The 20,585-nt window shown below is 38.8% G+C and overlaps 2 protein-coding genes across 2 annotated transcripts; one reads left to right on the top strand and one right to left on the bottom strand.

The window, feature by feature from the left end:
* Positions 1–4,152: 4,152 nt before the first annotated feature.
* Positions 4,153–18,619, bottom strand: LOC139934784 (uncharacterized). The gene is made up of 7 exons (XM_071929189.1): positions 18,602–18,619; positions 18,247–18,327; positions 9,897–9,954; positions 8,191–8,354; positions 6,986–7,158; positions 4,952–5,145; positions 4,153–4,313 (listed from the first exon to the last, which is right to left on the bottom strand). The coding sequence occupies exons 1-7, from the start codon at positions 18,617–18,619 to the stop codon at positions 4,153–4,155; spliced, it is 849 nt and encodes a 282-aa protein (XP_071785290.1).
* On the top strand, positions 12,966–15,717 carry LOC139934674 (alpha-(1,3)-fucosyltransferase 7-like). The gene is made up of 2 exons (XM_071929026.1): positions 12,966–12,989; positions 14,327–15,717. Exons 1-2 carry the CDS (start codon positions 12,966–12,968, stop codon positions 15,701–15,703), a joined length of 1,401 nt encoding a protein of 466 aa, XP_071785127.1. The 3' UTR covers positions 15,704–15,717.
* Positions 18,620–20,585: the final 1,966 nt, after the last annotated feature.

The raw sequence follows: 20,585 nt of genomic DNA, 5'->3' as shown, positions 1-20,585 counted from the left end.
TCATTATCATTATCATTATCATTATCATTATCATTATCATTATCATTATCATTATCATTATCATTATCATTATCATTATCATTATCATTATCATTATCATTATCATTATCATTATCATTATCATTATCATTATCATTATCATTATCATTATCATTATCATTATCATTATCATTATCATTATCATTATCATTATCATTATCATTATCATTATCATTATCATTATCATTATCATTATCATTATCATTATCATTATCATTATCATTATCATTATCATTATCATTATCATTATCATTATCATTATCATTATCATTATCATTATCATTATCATTATCATTATCATTATCATTATCATTATCATTATCATTATCATTATCATTATCATTATCATTATCATTATCATTATCATTATCATTATCATTATCATTATCATTATCATTATCATTATCATTATCATTATCATTATCATTATCATTATCATTATCATTATCATTATCATTATCATTATCATTATCATTATCATTATCATTATCATTATCATTATCATTATCATTATCATTATCATTATCATTATCATTATCATTATCATTATCATTATCATTATCATTATCATTATCATTATCATTATCATTATCATTATCATTATCATTATCATTATCATTATCATTATCATTATCATTATCATTATCATTATCATTATCATTATCATTATCATTATCATTATCATTATCATTATCATTATCATTATCATTATCATTATCATTATCATTATCATTATCATTATCATTATCATTATCATTATCATTATCATTATCATTATCATTATCATTATCATTATCATTATCATTATCATTATCATTATCATTATCATTATCATTATCATTATCATTATCATTATCATTATCATTATCATTATCATTATTTATTTATTTAGTTTTTAAAATACTTTTTTAAAACTAATTAATAACTAAATATTAACACTTTTTACAAAACAATCATTTTCAGGCACTTGGGTTCATCAAAATAACTACACACACCCATCGGTTATAATCGTTTGTTTTCCAAGTTGTCCTGTCATTTTTTGCACAACACCAATCAGCCCATTTCGTTTCCAAGCTTTAAAGGCAGTGGACACTATTGGTAATTACTCAAAATAATTATTAGCATAAAACCTTTCTTGATTACGAGTAATGGGGAGAGGTTGATGGTATAAAACATTGTGAGAAACAGCTCCCTCTGAAGTGACGTAGTTTTCGAGAAAGAAGTAATTGTCCACAAATTTGATTTCGAGACCTCAAGTTTAGAATTTGAGGTCTCGAAATCAAGCATCAAAAAGCACACAACTTCGTGTGACATGGAGGTTTTTTCTTTCATTATTATCTCGCAACTTCGACGACCGTTTGAGCTCAAATTTTCATAGGTTTGTTATTTTATGCATATGTTGAGATACACCAACTGTGAGGACTAGTCTTTGACAATTACCAATAGTATCCACTGTCTTTAATAAAAGTCGATTATTTTTGTCTTCAATATATGTTTCAACCTAACAAACAACTCTTCACCGTCGGTGATTACAGTACACAGCAAAAACAGGGCCCAATTTCATAGGATCGGTCGAGCGGAAATATTGCTCAGCAAAATGTCTGCTAATCAGAAATGAGCAGGATACCAGTCACAAATACTTGTACTGTACTTGTTTGGCTGGTGACCTTATTCTGGTAAGCGTCATTTTGTTATGCTTAGCTTCTTTCTGTGTTTAAGCAGCTCTATTAAATTAAGCCAAGGTCGGTGTGTAAGAGCGTCCAATCTAGATCATATATGCAATCAAAATGCGTCTACAACAAGAGATTCACCGTGCATGCGACGCCAATGGGAGACGTTTATAAAAAGACGCTATAAGGTGGCTGCAGACTGAAGTACGTAAACAGTCAACCTTTTAGCAAATTCCTATTGCGCAAGTGCTTTCTGAAGAATGTGGTGCATGCTGGTCTAGCTAGGGCTTAAACTTGATTGCTAAATGGACCAGCATTCACCTCATTCCACGCCTAACGTGCCCGTACCGAGTTCATTGCGATGGACCTTATCGCAAAATACTAGGTACTCGCGCGTTAGGATTGAAGAAAGAACCAGCTTGCAATGTATCATTAAACAGTTAGCGCTTGGGAAATGGGTATTTGCCAAAAGGTATATGGAAATTTACATGGGGAAGTATGCTGCCACTTGAGGTGCGTTTTGGCGACCCAAACCATGAACTTTTGGTCATCGTTGAGCGTTTTCGGTGCTCGGTTCATCCGCAGTCACGACACTTTTCAGACAAAACGGTAACCGACTTGTTGACTCGGTTGGGCTTTGATTTGGGTCGCCAAAACGCACCCGTAGCGGTCCAAAGTCTTCCACTAGTGCACGATCATTGCGGATACGCTCCCTCGGCTGGTCCCACTAAGTTTTGATGTGGATGCTCAAGTAGTCTGCCGTTCCTAAAGTTCCAGCTGGAGTAACATAATTAAAAAGAAGAAGTCAGTTTAGTCAAAGACTTCTTGATATAGGTTTTCTCGGTCAAATTCGGCAAATGAGCAGTCAATTTAATTTTCATGCGTTCGAATTAAAGCTGTTTTGCATCTCCAGTTGTTACTGCATATCAAATTCAGAATTCTGCCATTCAATTTCGTTTTGAGTCGAGTCAAATTCCTTTAGCAAACAAATTTGCTTAGCATGAAATTTCTCCGTTGATAAAAACAGAATTACCAACCAATTTTCCAAGTGATTTTTAGGGTAAGCAAACAACAGCTGAATACCAGTAACAAGCACCATGCAACAAATGGAAATTTGGTTGGCAATCCTGTTTTTTATAAAGGATGAAATTTCATGCTAAGCAATTTGTTGTGCTTAGCAGCTCTATGAAATTGGGCCCTGGTGTACCAGAAGCAGTCAAGAGAAAATAAATGGAAAAGAGAGGGGGCAGACGCACACAGGAAAAAGGAAGGGGGTTGAACAAGGAAGACGGGGATGAAGGGGGAGGTATAGAAGAAAGGGGGGCTGGTTTGACCATTTCCTTCCTCCATGGCTTGACTACAAGAAGTTTGCAACACAAAAGACATTAATTAGAGGTAGGAAGAGGACGAACAAGTAATTAATACGGTCATCCTCTTATATCTCCGTCATTGTTACCACTTGCGTTTGCTGCGTGCTTTCCGCCTTGCTCCCTTTTCATTATTTCCACTTGATCGCTTCTGTTACACCAGTATCCCGTTTCTTTGTGTTGAGTTGTCATATTTTAATTAGCCTTCGAGAAAGAGTGTGATTCGTCAGGCCTTTCACTAGTTTGTTTGCGTTTATATTGTAGGTCTCTTTGTGGTTGGTATAAGCAGTTTAATTGCAACAGGTATTAGGTCAAATACAAGTAAAGCGTCCGTCGGCTTGCTTTAAAGAGGCCGCCTCTTTGTTCCCTTTTTTTATATTTTAAAGGCACTGGACACTATTGATAATTACTCAATTTTTTTAGCATACATTCAAACTTTTTTCGGTAACGAGCAATGGAGAGATGTTGATAGGTTAAACATTGTGAAAGAACGGCTCCCTCTGAATAAGCGTAGTTTTTGAGAAAGAAGTAATATCTCAATGAAATATTTGTACTGATTTCGAGACCTCGGCTGAGGGGCTCGATATCAAGCATCTGAAAGCACGCAACTTGTGCAACAAATGTTTTTGTTTTGTTATTACATTCTTGCAACTTCGACGACCAATTGAGTTCAAATGTTCACAAGTTTGTTTGTGTACACGGGGGAAGATTGCCATTAACCAAAGGTGTCTATAGTGCCTATAACAATCTCAGCAACAACGAAACAAGTTTTAATTTTGTTTTTTTACCCATACACCGATGTGTGTTAGCACTGTATACTCAGTACTTTCCCGATTCCTGTGAAAAAATATCACAGGCATGTTACTCGGGTGGGATTCGAACCCAAAGTTTTAAAAAGCCCAACCGTTTGTCATAAAAAAAAATGAGTCGGGCGGCTTTTTCGCAAAAAGGGGCCATCCTCCCTCTTTTTTTTCAAAAAGGGATGACGCTAAATACGTTTTTTTTCTTTCTTTTTCTATTCCCGTTTTGAACTTAAGTTTGTTTGCTCGGATCTTGAACTTGGTGCCCGTTTATCATCACACAGTTTCTGGCCCGTACGCCCTATCCATATCGGTTATGGCTACGGCTGGATTGCTGCGCCATTGTGCCTTATGGAGAGACCTCCCCAATTCTTTCGCGATTTCAGATTCTGGGGACCACTTCGAACCCCACAGCGCTCCTACTACACAGCGTTCTTCTATATGCAACAATGGTCCCCACAAGGAAATTATTTCAAAAGGGTGCGAGCTGTTCAAAAGATTGGCCAACCAGCCAATCAGAACAAACTCTGTTCCTACAAAAGTATTTTAAGCAACAGTTCCTAACGCCGACAGCCGTAAAAGACTTTCTTAAAGGAACTTTACAGAATTGTTTTTTGCTAACAAAACAGCCGTTGTAGTACTTTAAAGTAATCCACCATTGCATTAACTGATAAATCTGTTGAAGTTTGAGATTAATCGGCCACCTAGGTCACGAGAAAATAACACCTTTTTGCGTGACATTGATTTTAACAATTAATAAAACGCTCACTGAGCAATAAACTCAAAGAAAAGTAGTTTTATTTATTTCTCATCAAATATGACATTTCAGACAGAACATATCTCGACGGATGTCTTGTACTATCATAATCATTAGACCATGTATTGTTTGTGTAAGTCTGTAATCTTAGACGAGTTTTTGCTCTTACCAATTAAATGTAATGTTCCTTAAATTTAAAACAAAATATTTTTAGCCATCATTAACCAACATGTAACCTTTCCAAATGCTTTCGCTTATGCAAACCAAATTTTAATTGCTGCATCCAAACACGGGAAATAAAATCTTTAGGTGGCCTACCTGTTCTTGCATCACCCCATGACGTGGGTTCACTGCTTGTGTTATACATACAGAGTATAACAGGGTAACTGTCGAAATATTTCTCCCATGGACAAACAGAATCAAATTCGGACTCTATCACCACCATCCAGCCACTGCCTACGTCACAGTCCACGTTAACTCTGCTGATGTAGAACTGCCGCCAATACATCCCACTGTAAAGCATGGATAACAAGAGAGTAATCAGTATTAACTTTGGACCTACTCTAACACCGATGTGTGTTAGCACTGTATATTCAATACTTTCCCCAATTCATGTGAAAACAAATCACAGGCATATCACTCGGTTGGGATTCGAACCCACGACCTTTGTAATTCTAGAGCAGTGTCTCACCAACTAGACCACCGAGCTTGGGGCAATTTGAACTATATAAGTTTTAGAAGCGGATGCCGCCATGTTATAATGGGTGTTAAATTTGCATCGGGGATAAGGAATACTAATTTTGGTTTCTAACCATACACCGATGTGTGTAAGCACTGTGTACACTCGGTGCTTTCCCGAGTCCTGTGATCAAAATCACAGGCATAGAGGCAGTTCGAATCGTATGCTTTAGCTGCGGGTACTGCAAAGCGTTATCAATCGGAGATAAAGAATATTCATTGTGGTCGTACACCTACACACCGCGACCGATGTATGTGTGTAGCCACTGTGTACTCGGTACTTTCTCGAGTTCTGTGAAAAAAAGGATAGTATATCGAAGTTTTATAAAGCGCACGTGTCTATCAAACTCATTTATACACCAATTCAGGCGCGCAGTGTTGAGCACCGCGCGCCATTGCTGAGGTGTACATGTGCCTAGTTTTGTGCACAAAGACATGAGGAAATCATGTTTCTTTTCACCCTTTATGGAAGTTTAATGTTTTGCCTCAACGACTTACACAATTCCCTTGCCAGGACATCATAATAATAATACTAATGAAGATCACTGACCACAAATATTTGCAACTAAATAGAAACCGAATCATCTTAAAAACGGTGATTGTCTTAGGTGAGTTTAGGAGGATCGAAAAGACACGTTAACTGCATAAAAGTCGCTAAAATGCGTTACAGTTAGTCAGAATCCCAGCATTTTACTTTGTGCTTAATTTTAAAAAAAAAATCAAGAATGTAGTACATCGTTATATCATGTAGAGAAATCGCATAGATTGTCGAGGAATACATTCAATTTCCATAAAAAGTGAAAATGAAAACGATTTTTCCATGTCTTTTTTGTGCACAACATTAATTTTATAGGCACGTAGACACCACAGCAGTGGTGCGCCGCGCGCGGCACCCATGGCTGCGCCCAGCACTTGCGCGACAGGATTTGTCTATAGGTTATTGAAGTTATTAATTATTCCAAGACCCAATTATACAGAACATTATAAGGGTTTATAAGGTGCTAAAGATGGAAGAGGTTTGGCTCTGGCATAATCAAGTTTCAGTAAAAAGGGGAAAATGGGTGTTGATGTATCTGTTAGTATAGCAATTGAGGGGTAAACGTTGTTATAGGTAGAACAAATGAAATGATACGGAAGCCAAGCTATAGACCGTATTGACTAAACCCTTTTTTTGCAGCCTCGCTACCATGGGCAGCGCGCCGTATCGATTCCAGGGGTTGTGATCGAACAAGCATGCTGGGAAAAAATGGCGCGGTGAGATCGATCACCCCTGGGAACGAGGTTGCCCTTTTTGTTTTGAAAAGTCGCCATCTTGTAGGGCAAACCGTATAATGTGCGTCCAAACCATTGATCTCCATTATACTGACACAGTATAATGGAGATCAATGGTCCAAACCATGGTCCAAACGCGCACATCATCGCAGCACGCAGCCCGCAACATTCCCGGTTTGATTTCTACATAGATACAGAATATTTTAATTCTATATCTATGGATTTATACGGCACATGCACGCACACACCCACGCACAGGCGCCATCTTGTTGGTCAGATGTTTGAACGGTGACGTCATATTCAATACGGTCTATAAAAACCCATCGTGAAGTATACACGTACAGTGTAACTGCAGAGATGGAGAAGTAGTGTGTATTTGCCGTTGATGTCAGGTCACTCCATGGAGAGGATACAAGGCGCTCCTGGGCGAACCAGCTTGAAATGTCAGAGTCTACTCCGTTGAAGATCAATTCAACTTTTTGACCAGTCTTTTCAATACACAAAGACAGCTTGACCTAAAGGAGAGGTTGAAACAAATAATGATCTACATTAAGACCCTTTGCGCAAATACCCACTGCGAACTGTTTTGAATGGGTTTGGATGCTGGTCTAGCTAGGGATCAAATTGGGGGTAGTGGGGGGGGGGGGGGGGCACGTGGCTCTCATGCTCATCTTCGACAGATTTGGCACCATAGGATTTTGGTCACACGTCCGCCCTTGTTTCGAAGTGCCCCCCCCCCCCACCTAGAAAGATGTGTGCCACCCCTCCCTAAAAATATACCTTTATAACTAGCTAGCTAGCTAATAGATCAACATGCACCTCATTCCACGCCTAAATGCGCCTGTACTGAGTATATGCGATAAGAGATGTTGCGTAGAAATATCTTTCGAACTGATTGCTGTAAAACACTCTATAGGTTTGATTGTAGAATGATCTGATCAACCTATGTTCATTATGGCGGTGGAAAAACACACAAACACAGGAAACTTTGAATTATGAACTATCTGCAAGTATATTGCACAACCTTAGATTAAGATCAATCCGCTATCTGGGTCACGAGAAACTAGTGGGGAAAAAACGATTGCCATTTTTTGCATTACATCGGTTATTAAAAAAAAAAACTCACTGAGTGATACTCTTCCGACGGGAAATAAATTTTTTTTCTTCTCATTAAATATGACACTTCAGGCAGATCTCAATGGATGTTTGCTAATATAACACCCCTGATAAATACTCTGAGTTGTGATTGGTTTAGAGCGCGTCACGTGATATTATGTCTTAGTTTAAAACTAGAAAGGCGCACCACAGCGGCGATGTACTCTCCGATCCCATAAAACAGCACCCACCTCATTAGCAAAGAGGGTACTATACCGAGCTGCGTGGTAACCAAGACGTCTATTTCAGTTTATCATATTCATTAGACCGACGCATAGTTTTATATCAATCTGTTATCTGCTGAGGCGAGTTATTTTCTTACCAACTCTTCGTACAATACTCTTCTGTCAGTACCTTACTTAGTCTTTGTCTACAAACACAACTTTACTGACCTGTTTGACTTTCAATTTTCCAGTTTTCCAATCTTTGAACTTTAGTTCGCTTCGATAGTGTCCATATACACCTAAGCCGCTATCCCAGGCTGTCTTAGTCCAGAGATCATGCAGCTTAAATCCCGTCCCAGCAACACCTTTGAAGACAAACTTCCATTCATGGGCTGAGTAAGACAAAAAGAAACCCCACCTACCAAGTTACATCTTAGGCCAAGTAAAGAAAAAAGCAACCAGTTGATCGTCCGGGTTTTTCCCCAAAAGAGAAGGATGAGGGCCTTTTTATTTTATATTTTGTATTTCTTTCAATGGTGGCCGCCAAGCATTCTAATTCAAACTGGGCACAATTCTTCAGTTTAAAGTCACCAAACTTACAAGTTCTCAATATGATGACAATTGCACAGAACAGTTTGTCGTTTTGAAGAAGAAAAAGTAAAAAATAAAAATAAAAAAAATAAAAAAAATTGTGGCCTAAAAAAGAGGATGAGGGAGGGGACGATCAACCGGTATTTGTTTATTTTGGCATAATGACTTCTTGTTCTGAAGTATTTTATCATACTGTATATAAACTGGAACACCGTCGTCCAGTGGTTAGACTGCAGGGCTTACAATCACAAGGTTGTGGGTTCGAATCCCCCAAGCTAAACGCCGACTTTGCAATGACTAGATAGCAAGTATATTGTCGTCTAGGTTACTGAATCACAATTTCTTGATTTGTGCTTTTCATTATCATAAACGTAAACCAATGTTTGTATGAGAGAAAGTGCTTAATGCCGGTGTGGCATGCAATGTTATGTCATCTATGCAATACTACCCGAAGACATTATTGCATATGTAATAAAGTCCGCCGGACACATTTGCATATGTAAGCGTGTCCACCCGGATGCTGCTGCATAATGCAATTGTGTCCGCCCGGACACAATTGCATATAGAGTTGTGCCCCCCTCGCGCAAAACTGTCCTTGCAGTATTAAATCATCATACTGCAGTAGGTTCAGTGCGTGCACGCCCGCTTACGCACACAAAATACATGTACAGTCATGTAGGCTTACATGTCCACCGCACGGTTTTTGCCATAGCCCCGGACACGATTGCATATGCACAAGTGTCCGGAGCGGACCGTATTGCATGGCGGACACAATTGCATCTGACACCGGCTTGGCGTTGATACCCTTGTGGGAGTTTGCCAGATTTCCTTGATGGGAAGATCATCTATACAAACAAACAATCAATCAACCAGACACCCCAACAGTTTGAATGCGTCAAACAGCCCGTTTGAGAGATAAACCAACACTGACAGCCAACGGTCTATTAAACAAAACAAACCAAACAGACAGATAGACAAACGGCTCATTGGACATACAAACTGGCAGCAAGTGGTCAAGTGATTAGACTGTATGACTTGCAATCACAAGGTTTTGGGTTTGAATCCCCCAGCTGATCACTGATTTCACAATGACTAGAATAAATATTGTCGTCTAGTTACTGAATCACAATTTCTTGATTTGTGTCATTCATAATCATAGACGTTAAACCAATGTTTGTGTGAGGAAATTGGCTGTTGCCAGCTTGGTGTTTATATCCCTTTTGTGGGAGTTTGCCGAGTTCCCTTGATGGGAAGATCATTCAAACAACAACAACAACAACCATTTGGACTAGAAATCATACAACCACTGAACCCTTTGCAGAATGATTAAAGAGGTAATTTACATTTGCTGTCTTGAGTATACGATTCCGGGGAAGCAGTAACGGTAGTCGTCAAACCACCCTGTAAAGAAAAACATTTTTTTTAATGGATTCGATTTGCCTTAAACTTACATGGTTTAAAGATAATGATAGTATGAAAGCTTCCCTTCAAAGTACTTACTAAGGTGCTGTATAGTTTTTGAGAAATGAGTAAAAAAAATCACAAAATAATTTTCGTCTCAGTTATCATGTAAAAAACGTATGAACCAGTTATGATATTATACCATATTATACCTAATGGGAGTAGAATGTGATCCAAAGTCCTCAAAGAAATTATTTTCCCAGGGGGTCCTCACAGTCACCCGGCCTTAGAATCCCTTTTCCCTGACTCCTCATTTGCCGTAATTATAGTAAAACTTGGCGATGGACACGAGCACATGTTTTTCGATAATTAGATGTCTTGTTTTCTTAATTTTAGTGAACAAAATAACTCGGGCAACGTCGTCTTCTTCAATTTTCGTAAGGTGCCCTTGAGCGGGCCCCATTCCACCTGCTACTATAGCCTCTAGATGCACGAGTATCTGACATTTAAAGGCACTGGACACTATTGGTAATTACTCAAAATATTTGTTAACATAAAAACTTATTTGTATTACAAGCAATAAAGAGATGTTGATAGTATAAAACAGTGTGAGAAACGGCTCCCTCTGAAGTAACGTAGTTTCGAGAAAGAAATTGTTATCCACTAAAATATTAAAATAAGTGAAGTTGATTTCGAGAGCTCAGAATTAAAATTTGAGGTCCGAAATCAAGCATCTGAAAGCACACAACTTTGTGTGACAAGGGTATTTTTTCCATTATTCTCGCAACTTCGACGACAACGACTAACCTTCTCACTTGGTGTAAACTGGCAAACCTTTAGAAATTCGAGATCAATGGGTCACAATGAAATAGTAAAAACAAAAAGTACGCGTTTTCCATGATTATCGAGGGGTTCGAGGGGTCAAGTCGCAGTAAAAATGGATGATGGTTATTCGCCTGATGTCATGCAGGGAGGTCAGAGCAGGAGGGGAGGTCAGAGTTTGAGGGTGGCAACATCCGGGGAGGTGGTTGATGCAACGGTGAACAGGATAGTGGATATGTGTTGTGTACAGGAGTCAAGGTGGAAGGGAGGTAGTGCAAGGTGGCTTGGTAAGAGGGATGAGCAGTACAAGTTCTTCTGGATGGGCACTGATGACGGGAGCGGAAGTGTCGGGATGTTGCTGGCAGAACGATGGATTGACCAGGGGTGGATTTCACAAAGGTAGTCCTAACTTAGGACTATTCCTAGGCAATGCTAAGAGATAGGACCGGTCCCAAGTTACTACCACTATTTACTACCACTAAGCTACCACCCTGGGATTGCTACCACATCAATTTATCATCCCTAGACATAGACCTTTCCAAAAAATGTGTTTAGATTTTGGTCTCTGGCCCTTGGACTATTTCATTCCAATCATAACCAGCATCGTCAAGTTGTCTAACCATGGAGGTAGAAATATTTCTAACCATGGAGGTAGAAATATTTTTACCTGCTACCTCCATGGTCTCACCATCCAGTCACTTTGCTTGATTGTGGCTAAACCAAGAAGTCCGAGCCCAGAATGATCTAGACGGTGGGTGACTTGGCTCAATTGAGTGATTTCCTTGTTCATACATGCTCCTCAGCCTTTGTTTAGAATCAACAGAATTAAGCGATTATATAAGTCTTTGTTGGGCGTATTCGTTGAGAGCTCATTCACCGGTGTTTACGCGGATTTCTTGGTCGTGTATGACATGGCAATACCGTGTATGGATGGGCTGGAGACATATATGGACGGGCTGGAGACATAATTGTGCATATGGTATACTACACTGAAATTTCAACGTGCAACCTTGGATCTTTCTTGAGAGAATTCGAAACTGTCTTTTCACTTCAACACTTCAACTTTACACCAGGTAAATTAAGTATGTGTATTTCTATAATATCAGAGAGTGGAACAGTACATTCGTTATACAATTATTTTGTTGCATTATTGGTTGCATTTTAAATTAGGCACCATTTAAGTAATTATCTTATACGAAGGAAACTATCTAGTGAAATCCATGCCCAACCGTACGTGTTAGATATTTGGTCATCAGTAGCTGTCGCACAACAGAACATGGCGCTATTCAGTCGGACCATGGAGGAAATTCTACCGGAAAAGTTTCCGTACGCCACTTTTTCTTTCGATATGAAATAATAGTACCTAATTTACCTCAATGAGATATCCCTCTTTGTAACAAATTAGTGAAAAACTGGTGGCGCCAAACGTAAAGTTATCCCAATTATGTTGTACCCACTATTAAAAATGATAAACATATGTTTATCATTTTGACACCTGCTCACATGGTTTATAGGATCATCATGGAGGTAGAATTCAATCACACACACAAATCTATCACATGTTTAAGGTTATACCATGGTAGACTTGTGGACAAGTCGTTAAATCGGTCCCACGCGGTGAGATAGTCGAGTTGTGGCGAGACTACCTCACCGCGTGGGGCCGATTCAACGACTTGTCCACAAGTCTAATACCATGGAGGTAGAATAATTTCTACCGCCATGGTATACATGGACATGTCGAAAAAATGAGTACAAACTTAAACATGTACTTAGAAATGTTGTGAAAATTTAAACAATGGAGAGCTGTTGGTAAAAAACAATTTGAGAAACGGTTCTCTCTGAATAGCGTAGTTCTTGAGAAAGAGGTAATTTTTCTCTCTAATTTTAGAAGACTTCAGGCGTGATGCCTAATGATACATTGTATCTACTATCTGCAAAGCACGCACATTTTTGTGAAATATTTGTGTGTTCTTTATTGTTATTCTCTTGCAATTTCGATGACCAATTGGGTTTCAGTTTTCACAGATTTGGTTAGTTTATGCATAATTATGCTGCAATACACCAATTGAGAATACTGGTCTTTGACAATTACACAAAGGTGTCCATGTTTTTAATATGAAAACACAATATTATATTCATTTCAGAATCGGAATTTTTAGGGACCAAGCCTCCAAGGGTCAGCCAGTGGCATGGAGCTCAAAATGGCGGGAGCGGTAAGTAAAGTATTATTTTCTTGATAAAACACTTTACTCGAAAGGGTATACATTTCCATAAGAAATTTAGAATTTTGATGTGTGATTTTTATTTTTTTTTTATTTGTTTTTTAAAAGTCCATAGCCAATGGTTTTATTTCAAGAATCAATAAGCAATATCTTACTGTATTTCAAGCACGAAACGTTTATGACCAGTCCGGCAAATTTAGTGCTCGGTTGTCAGGAATGCCAGTCAACACGCCTCCGCAAGTTGCTCCCTACAAAATCGCACATATAGACAATGTATTGCATGCACGAACCACAAAGCAAAGTAGAAAGTTGATTGAAAACTAGGTAGGCCTAGATGAGTTAATATCCATTATATTAAAGACAAGATGAATTAAGGCAGGGCTTCAAATTTAAGCCTCTTTTTACAAGTATTTTACCAAAAAAATATTTAAAAAATAAAGTACAACCTTGGGAGAAAATGGACTCTCTCTACCACCGTGCATGGACATAAAAGCTTATGGTGCACCTCGTCAACTCGCAAACAGTGCAAAATGCAAAAAAAAAAAAAATTAAGCCAGCTTTTTACAGTAGCGGGGAAATTATAGATTGACTCATAAACTTAGGTCGTGTCCGAATTGGCGACTTCGGCTACAGCTACGGCTAGGGCGCGCGCGTCTGCCTATTCTTCAACACTGACAGACGCGCTGATCTAGACGTAGCTGTAGCCAAAGTCGCCAATTCGGACACGGCCTCATACTTTGGTAACAAACTGTGAAGTTTGATTGGTCGAAAACCAATCATGTGACGCGCATCACAAACGCACGTTACATGGCTCGACGGGCCGGGTAACATGAAAAGTGATGTACACCGGTGTACATCACCTTGATCGTTCCCGGCGTTGGTCGATTTCCAGCGCTGTGTACTACACAAGCGCGGGTTCGAGGGACATGTTTCTCGTTCGTCTGCTTATTAAACAATGAATAGTCCGTCGTAATAATGTTTGAAGATGACAACAGAACTTCGAGAAGAGGAATACCAATTATACAAAGGTATAACAAAACAATTGTTGCACGCTGTGACTGGGGTCGCGTCAGACCATTTACTATGTTTTGCAGAAGTTATGTTATAAAGGAGAATAGACCTTTTTCGTAAATACCAATGCGCAAGCGCAGACTATTGAATGAGGTGCATTGTAGGATAAATATGGATCAAATTTGGACACCAGCTAGACCACAATGCACCTAATTCCAAGCTTTACGCGCGCGCCCCAGTATTTGCGAAAATGTCAATAGACGAGAAAGTGTAGACTCCAATTGACTCCAGTCTTTGTTCTTAATTTTTCTCTTTAGAAAGAAATCTTCGTGTGCGCTGTAATCGTCGGTCTGATTGTTCAAGGATGTTTCTTATTGATGACTTCAAGCGTTCACAAACATAAGAACATTGTAAACATGACGAACATTCGGGCCATGACAAACGACATCAACCATCTTGCAATAGAGCGCCACCAGCGCTCAAACAACGAGAGTGAACAATTAATTGCGAACGATGTAGATAAACAAATTCCGCAGCAAAGGGTTACCTCGACCAAGTTGTTGACCATTGATCAAGCCACTGTCAAGAAGACGTCTCCAAACTCGTCCACGGAGGGCCGCTGCCATTACAGGGTCCAAGTGTACGACAAAAATGGAAAACTTTCTGTACACAAACCAGTGCTTAAAAATGTTGTTAAACGATCTACAGGTGGAGCAGTTGTACGAACCACCATACCCTGCGACAATCAGTGCACTATTGAGCTCACTCTCGCTGATGAAAAGAACAAGTTTGAAGGAATGGATGCAGTTGTCTTCCATTTCATGAAACTCCTTATTCCGAAACCTCTTCCAGAGTCGGCACATCCCAACCAGACGTGGATATATCACTCGTGGGAGTCCCCGCGTTCAAACAACGGCGAAGGTTTAAAGATCAACCGTCTACCTGTCCACGCCACGTGGACATACCACCGGGGCTCGGAGATCGTCACTCCGTACGGATTCTACCGGCCAGGGGTCCCAATGACAAACCAGACGAAATCACCCCAAGAATGGGTTAAAGGAAAGAGGAAATTGGTTGCGTGGATGGCCAGTAATTGTGTTAACACCTACTGGCCAAGGAGTGCCTTTGTGAGCGAATTGAAGAAATTGGTTCCCGTAGATACTTATGGAGCGTGCGGATCGTTGAAATGCACACCGAGCTGGTCCACGAAATGCACGGTGGACTTACTGCGACAGTATAAGTTCTACCTGTCTCTGGAGAATGCGGAATGCGGTGATTACATCACGGAGAAACTCTGGCAGAAACCGCTGATGCAAGGAGTGGTTCCAATCGTCTACGGTCCCAACAGAAAAGTCTACGAGGATCTCACACCTCCAAATTCATTCATATACGTTGGTGATTACACGAACATGAAAGAACTAGCGGATTACCTCAAACTGTTGGACTCCAAACCCGAGCTGTATGCCCAATATTTAGCGTGGCAGTACAAGGGTAGCATTGGACTTCCTAAACCGATGCACGAGTCACATGAACCTACCATCTTCTGCAATCTTATACCGACGATAGAGAAAGTTAAACGGGGGGAGTTGCAGAGAGTGCCGGTCGGACAAAGCAAATTTGCAAGAGCGTGTAGGGCTCCCGTTAAAGGTCGATCGGTCTCAACTTACGGCGTACGGAAATGGGACCCTTGGTAAAATAATATTTATAAAAATGTATTGTTTTATAGTGTGTACCTTCCATAAAATGTACACAAGCGCGTAACAAAATATAGACAATGCTTAAGCAAACAACTGGTAAAGGCAAAGAAATACGAAAATCCACCCTAAAGAAGGAAGACAAAATTACTCACATGGCAGGGAAAAGCGGCCATCTTGGATTTATTAATAAGCAAAAGTTTAAAACGCGATTAGGTTAACAAAATAATACTACTAATAACATTCAACAAATAGTTAATGGCGTGATGGTTCGACCCTACCAGAGTCTTAATAATATTAATAAAGTTTGGATGGAAATGGTTGGAAAGATGTTTTAAAAGTAGAACACCAATATTGTAATACCAATTGTGTCCAGTGTCTTTATCAATACACTTACAAATAAACCCAAAGTAAATTTACATAATTCGTTTTGATATTATAACAAATAGCAAAGCATTATAAAATGTTCAACTATTAACAGCTGATCGACAGGCATTTTGACTATAGGCAATATCAGTTTGTTTGTTTTTTAGCCAGAAATGTTCTATAAAATTATTTAAATAAATGTTTGCATACCATGCAAGCAAGGCAAGTCACAACTTTATTAAAAGCCTAAATTATCCTTTAAAGATGTTAGTTCAGGGCCCAATTTCATAGAGCTGCTAATAGCGTTGTGAGAAACGGCTACCTCTGAAGTGAAGTAGTTTTCGAGAAAGAAGTAATTTTCCACGAATTTTTCACTTTATACATTTCAAAATCAAGGCCCAGTTCATGAAATCTTATACCCGATCAGATTAGAAGAATCTATATTATTTGGTATATAAAAGTAATATTGGCTGCTTAATATTCGGGGAACAGTTGAAATTATAGACCCTCGGTGATGTCAAAATCATGACTATGCCCGAAGCGAACCCTGGGCCTATAATTTCAACTGTGCCCCTCATAGTAGTCAATATTTCCATAATATGCAACAAATGTAAGGTAATCCTAGCTGTTTTTATCAATGAAGAGATTTCATGCTAAGCAAATTTGGATGCTTAGCAGCTCTAAAAAATTGTGCCCGGCTGGTCTTTGACAATTACCAAAGGTGAATGGTCTTTGTTGATTGTATTCGTGAGTTCGTTCTCACGTGCACATATTGAGGGTAATGCACAGGCAACTTCGGTAGGGTGTGTATATACAGTGACATGTACATTGCATTGTACAGTACACTGACAATTCTAAAGGTTGGCCATACGGGTTAAAGCCATTTTGTAAAAGGAACCAACAATAATAAATACTGTAGCAGTTAATGGCAACGAAAATACACAATGATATATAATAGGTCTTAGCTGGTTCCGCGCTTCAGCTGGACTTGGCAGAGACTCTGTCTTGAAAGGTCGACATCAGATTGGCTCCGAAGTCCAAGAAGTGACTCTGACGATTTCCAGGAAGACGACGAAGGGGGGTTGAGAGCGGGACTGGCGAAAAGTTGAACCGGGTCAACTTCCCAAGCGAGGCCTGTGGGCTAGTCTGTATCAACAGAGCACGTGGTAAAGGTGCAAGAAGGGGATTTAGGAACGTACTTAGGGAAGTAACAAATGTTCCAAACAAAATCTACGCAAAGTGTAACTATCTAAACACTTTCAAGAAGTCCTCCTTGCACTAGGCCGATTTTCGCTCTGTTAAAAGTCTTAACTCATCATAAACTAACTCAACTATGACTTACACAAATATAAAGAACATACAATAAAAATATAAAACACAGTAACACTCTTCCAGTGCATACTGATAACCTTCATGAAACTTAAACATAAGGGAGGGATAAGAAATAGTCTGTGCGTGCATATGTACAACACGATAGTGGTCAATCCAGATCAAAGGTCACAACTGTTTACGTGCATAACAGCAAACAGTCGTCTAGCCTACTTAAATGGAAAGGAATGTGCTTGAACATCTTAAAGTGTGAAAAAAGGGTTATCTAAGGACAATGCTTGTCCAGCACAACTAAAGTTACGTATTGCCATGGTATTGCTTAGCAAAAATGTAGGAACATACCAATAACAAAGTATATCATAAATACTAATCAGAAATAGTCCAATCACATAATAATCAAATATGGAAGGCGCTATAAGTGAAATCACGGTATATAAAGTAACAGGTGTTTCGATAAACCAAATAGGTTCTATCAAACAGTAAAACGTATCGAACGGCAAAAGAATAGCACTGAGTGTAAAATCTAACTTCTAACTAGCAATAAATGCAATAGACAACTAAATCATATCGGCAATAGAAAATAAGAGGAATATACGATTAAATAGACGGAACTCCTAAAGCTTTTCCGTACACATGATAAACAACAAAAAGGATTACACAATAAAACACTCGATGAATCTATACGTCTTAGCAGCATTGTTCGAACAATCAACATAATTGTGTAAACTCATATTGAACTGTACCATCCATCTTGAGTCTTACTCCAACTACCTTGTCGAACAAATCTTTCAAAGTCAAATGCACAAGTGATAAATCTTATACAATAGAAAGAAATAATCAAAGCTTACCTGTACCAGAGCACGTGGTAAAGATGCAAGAAGGGGATTTAGGAACGTACTTAGGGAAGTAACAAATGTTCCAAACAAAATCTACGCAAAGTGTAACTATCTAAACACTTTCAAGAAGTCCTCCTTGCACTAGGCCGATTTTCGCTCTGAGGATTCAGAGGAAAACGAGCCAGGATATACCAGGCCGGTCACGCACTCGGGACAGGAAAGTTAAACTATGATTGGCCAAAAATATTAAAACAATAACATCCTGGTTGGGCTTGACCAATGAGAAAAGAATCAGTGGCCTAAGTTCTTAAGAAAACGTGTTGGCAGCTTAAGACAATCAAGTCCGGGCACAATTCAAGGAAACTACTGACCTTGCAACAGTCATTGCAACATAGCCTTACGTCATGTCCCTGGGGGGCAACCAACTGCTATGTCTTATGGTCAAGGACTTCCTGGACAGTGACTCTGGCCACTCCTCTCAAGGATGTGGTACTATAAACAAATGTTTTTCAGAATTAAAAAACTAAGAAAAACTAACACCTACACAGGATGTGAAAGTTGAAACAATAACGCTATAATAAACTTAAGAATCCTCGTTGGACAACTTAAACTAAATAAAATAATCTTCGTCGGACTATTAACTAAAGTAAGAATTCTTCGTCGGACTATTAAAATTATGTTATAATATGCAAATTATAACAGAGTCCGACACACAGATTTACAAATAATTTACAGGGTTTACAGAGGTAATGGTGAAAGACTTCTGTTGAAATATTACACCATGAAATGCTTTAATTGTTGAGAAAACGGTAAAACAATGTAAATTCTCGTTAACGAGAATTTACAGTTTTGTTACAAACACATGTCATGACACGGCGAAACGCGCGAAAACAGGAGTGTGTTTTCCCGTTATTTTCTCCCGACTCCGATGTCCGATTGAGCCTAAATTTTCACAGGATTGTTATTTTATATATAAGTTGTGATACACGAAGTGTGGGACTTGGACAATACTGTTTACCGAAAGTGTATAATGGCTTTAATCCCGTTCCGACCCCCGTGGATCTTTAGAGAACTCCATGGTTTTTGACTAAAGTCATTGCTAAAGGTAATGGGCCAAATAAATAAAAACTAGCATTTGCTTTTACTAGTCTTTTACTTAAATCCTTATAAATAAAAGTAAGGCTTAATACTGCTAGTAATTGGTCGAACTAATAGGTAAAATCAATGCTTGAGGGACTCTTCTTATTGAGATGTAAATAAAACCGACATTTTACTATTATCTGATAGTTTCACAAGATACTGGACCGTATAAAGGCCAGCATTAACAAAATGTCGATAAGTTTAAGATCATGCATGAGAATTTGCTCAAATCTCTAAAAATAACCTTTTACTGGAAAAACACCATTTACTTAAACGGATTAGTAAGTGGTCGGAGAAAAGCACAATAGCGGGGTATTCAGGAGTATAACAATAGAGGCATGGACTCGCAGATCAATAGCGATTAACTGAAATGCAGGCGGGCAGTTTCCACTTAGTCAAGTTTTTGATGGCGGCAGTGGCTATGAGGAAACAGCCTCTCCACGCCAGCGCTCCAGAGATTGGTTCTTTTAGAGCAATTAAAGTACACAACAAATTTATAAGTAACATTTGAAGTTGGATCATTAGGCCAAGGGAAAAATAACCCTTAAATACTGACCCGATACCGAGCCATATATGCAACACTGTTGTGTAAGTAAAATCTCAAGCTCCTCATGCAGTAGCTTGTAAAAATACAAGTAATTGCTACAGTATGTTAGTAAAATGTCGTGTTTATTTATATGGCTATAAGTGAAAGGTAATCCAGCGAGCAAAATGTTCATGCCTGATCTTTTACTTTTCAGTCTGCTTGCTAATGCTGAACCTTTAACTTGATAAGTTATTGCTAGTTTTTATTTATCCGGCCCAATGACTCCGAAAATTCTACACAAAAACGTCAGTCAAATTTAAGTAAGTTTATTACAAAAGACTACACTGTTGCATTGGGCGCATGGCCATTTTAAAATTTGCGCTGTGGGTTTTTTCTTAAAGATATTTTAGCCAGTACCTTTAAAGGGAAGGTACACGTTTGGTAATTGTTCAAAACAAATATCAATTTAAAAACTGACTTGGTAACGAGCGTTGGAGAGCTGTTGATAGTATAACACATTGTGGGAAACGACTTCCTCTTAAAGGCAGTGGACACTATTGGTAGTTACTCAAAATACTTATTAGCATAAAACCTTTCTTGGTGACGAGTAATGGGGAAAAGTTGATGGTTTATAACATTGTGAGAAACGGCCCCTCTGAAGTGCTATAGTTTTCGAGAAAGAAGT

This window comes from Asterias amurensis, chromosome 3 (genome assembly GCF_032118995.1).
Source record: "Asterias amurensis chromosome 3, ASM3211899v1".
Lineage (NCBI taxonomy): Eukaryota > Metazoa > Echinodermata > Asteroidea > Forcipulatida > Asteriidae > Asterias > Asterias amurensis.
The sequence above is the reverse complement of the archived record's forward strand: the minus strand, read 5'-3'. Positions and strand labels throughout refer to the sequence as shown.

What these genes read in the sequence shown, in the direction of transcription:
- LOC139934674 (XM_071929026.1), top strand. Translation starts at nt 12,966, where the DNA reads ATGGAGCTCAAAATGGCGGGAGCG. An exon ending in AGCTCAAAATGGCGGGAGCG is followed by an intron (nt 12,990 to 14,326) that starts GTAAGTAAAGTA and finishes TTTTCTCTTTAG; the next exon opens with AAAGAAATCTTCGTGTGCGC.
- LOC139934784 (XM_071929189.1), bottom strand. An exon ending in GTATACTCAAGACAGCAAAT is followed by an intron (nt 8,355 to 9,896) that starts GTAAATTACCTC and finishes TGTCTTACTCAG; the next exon opens with CCCATGAATGGAAGTTTGTC. An exon ending in GAAAATTGAAAGTCAAACAG is followed by an intron (nt 7,159 to 8,190) that starts GTCAGTAAAGTT and finishes CCTCTCCTTTAG; the next exon opens with GTCAAGCTGTCTTTGTGTAT.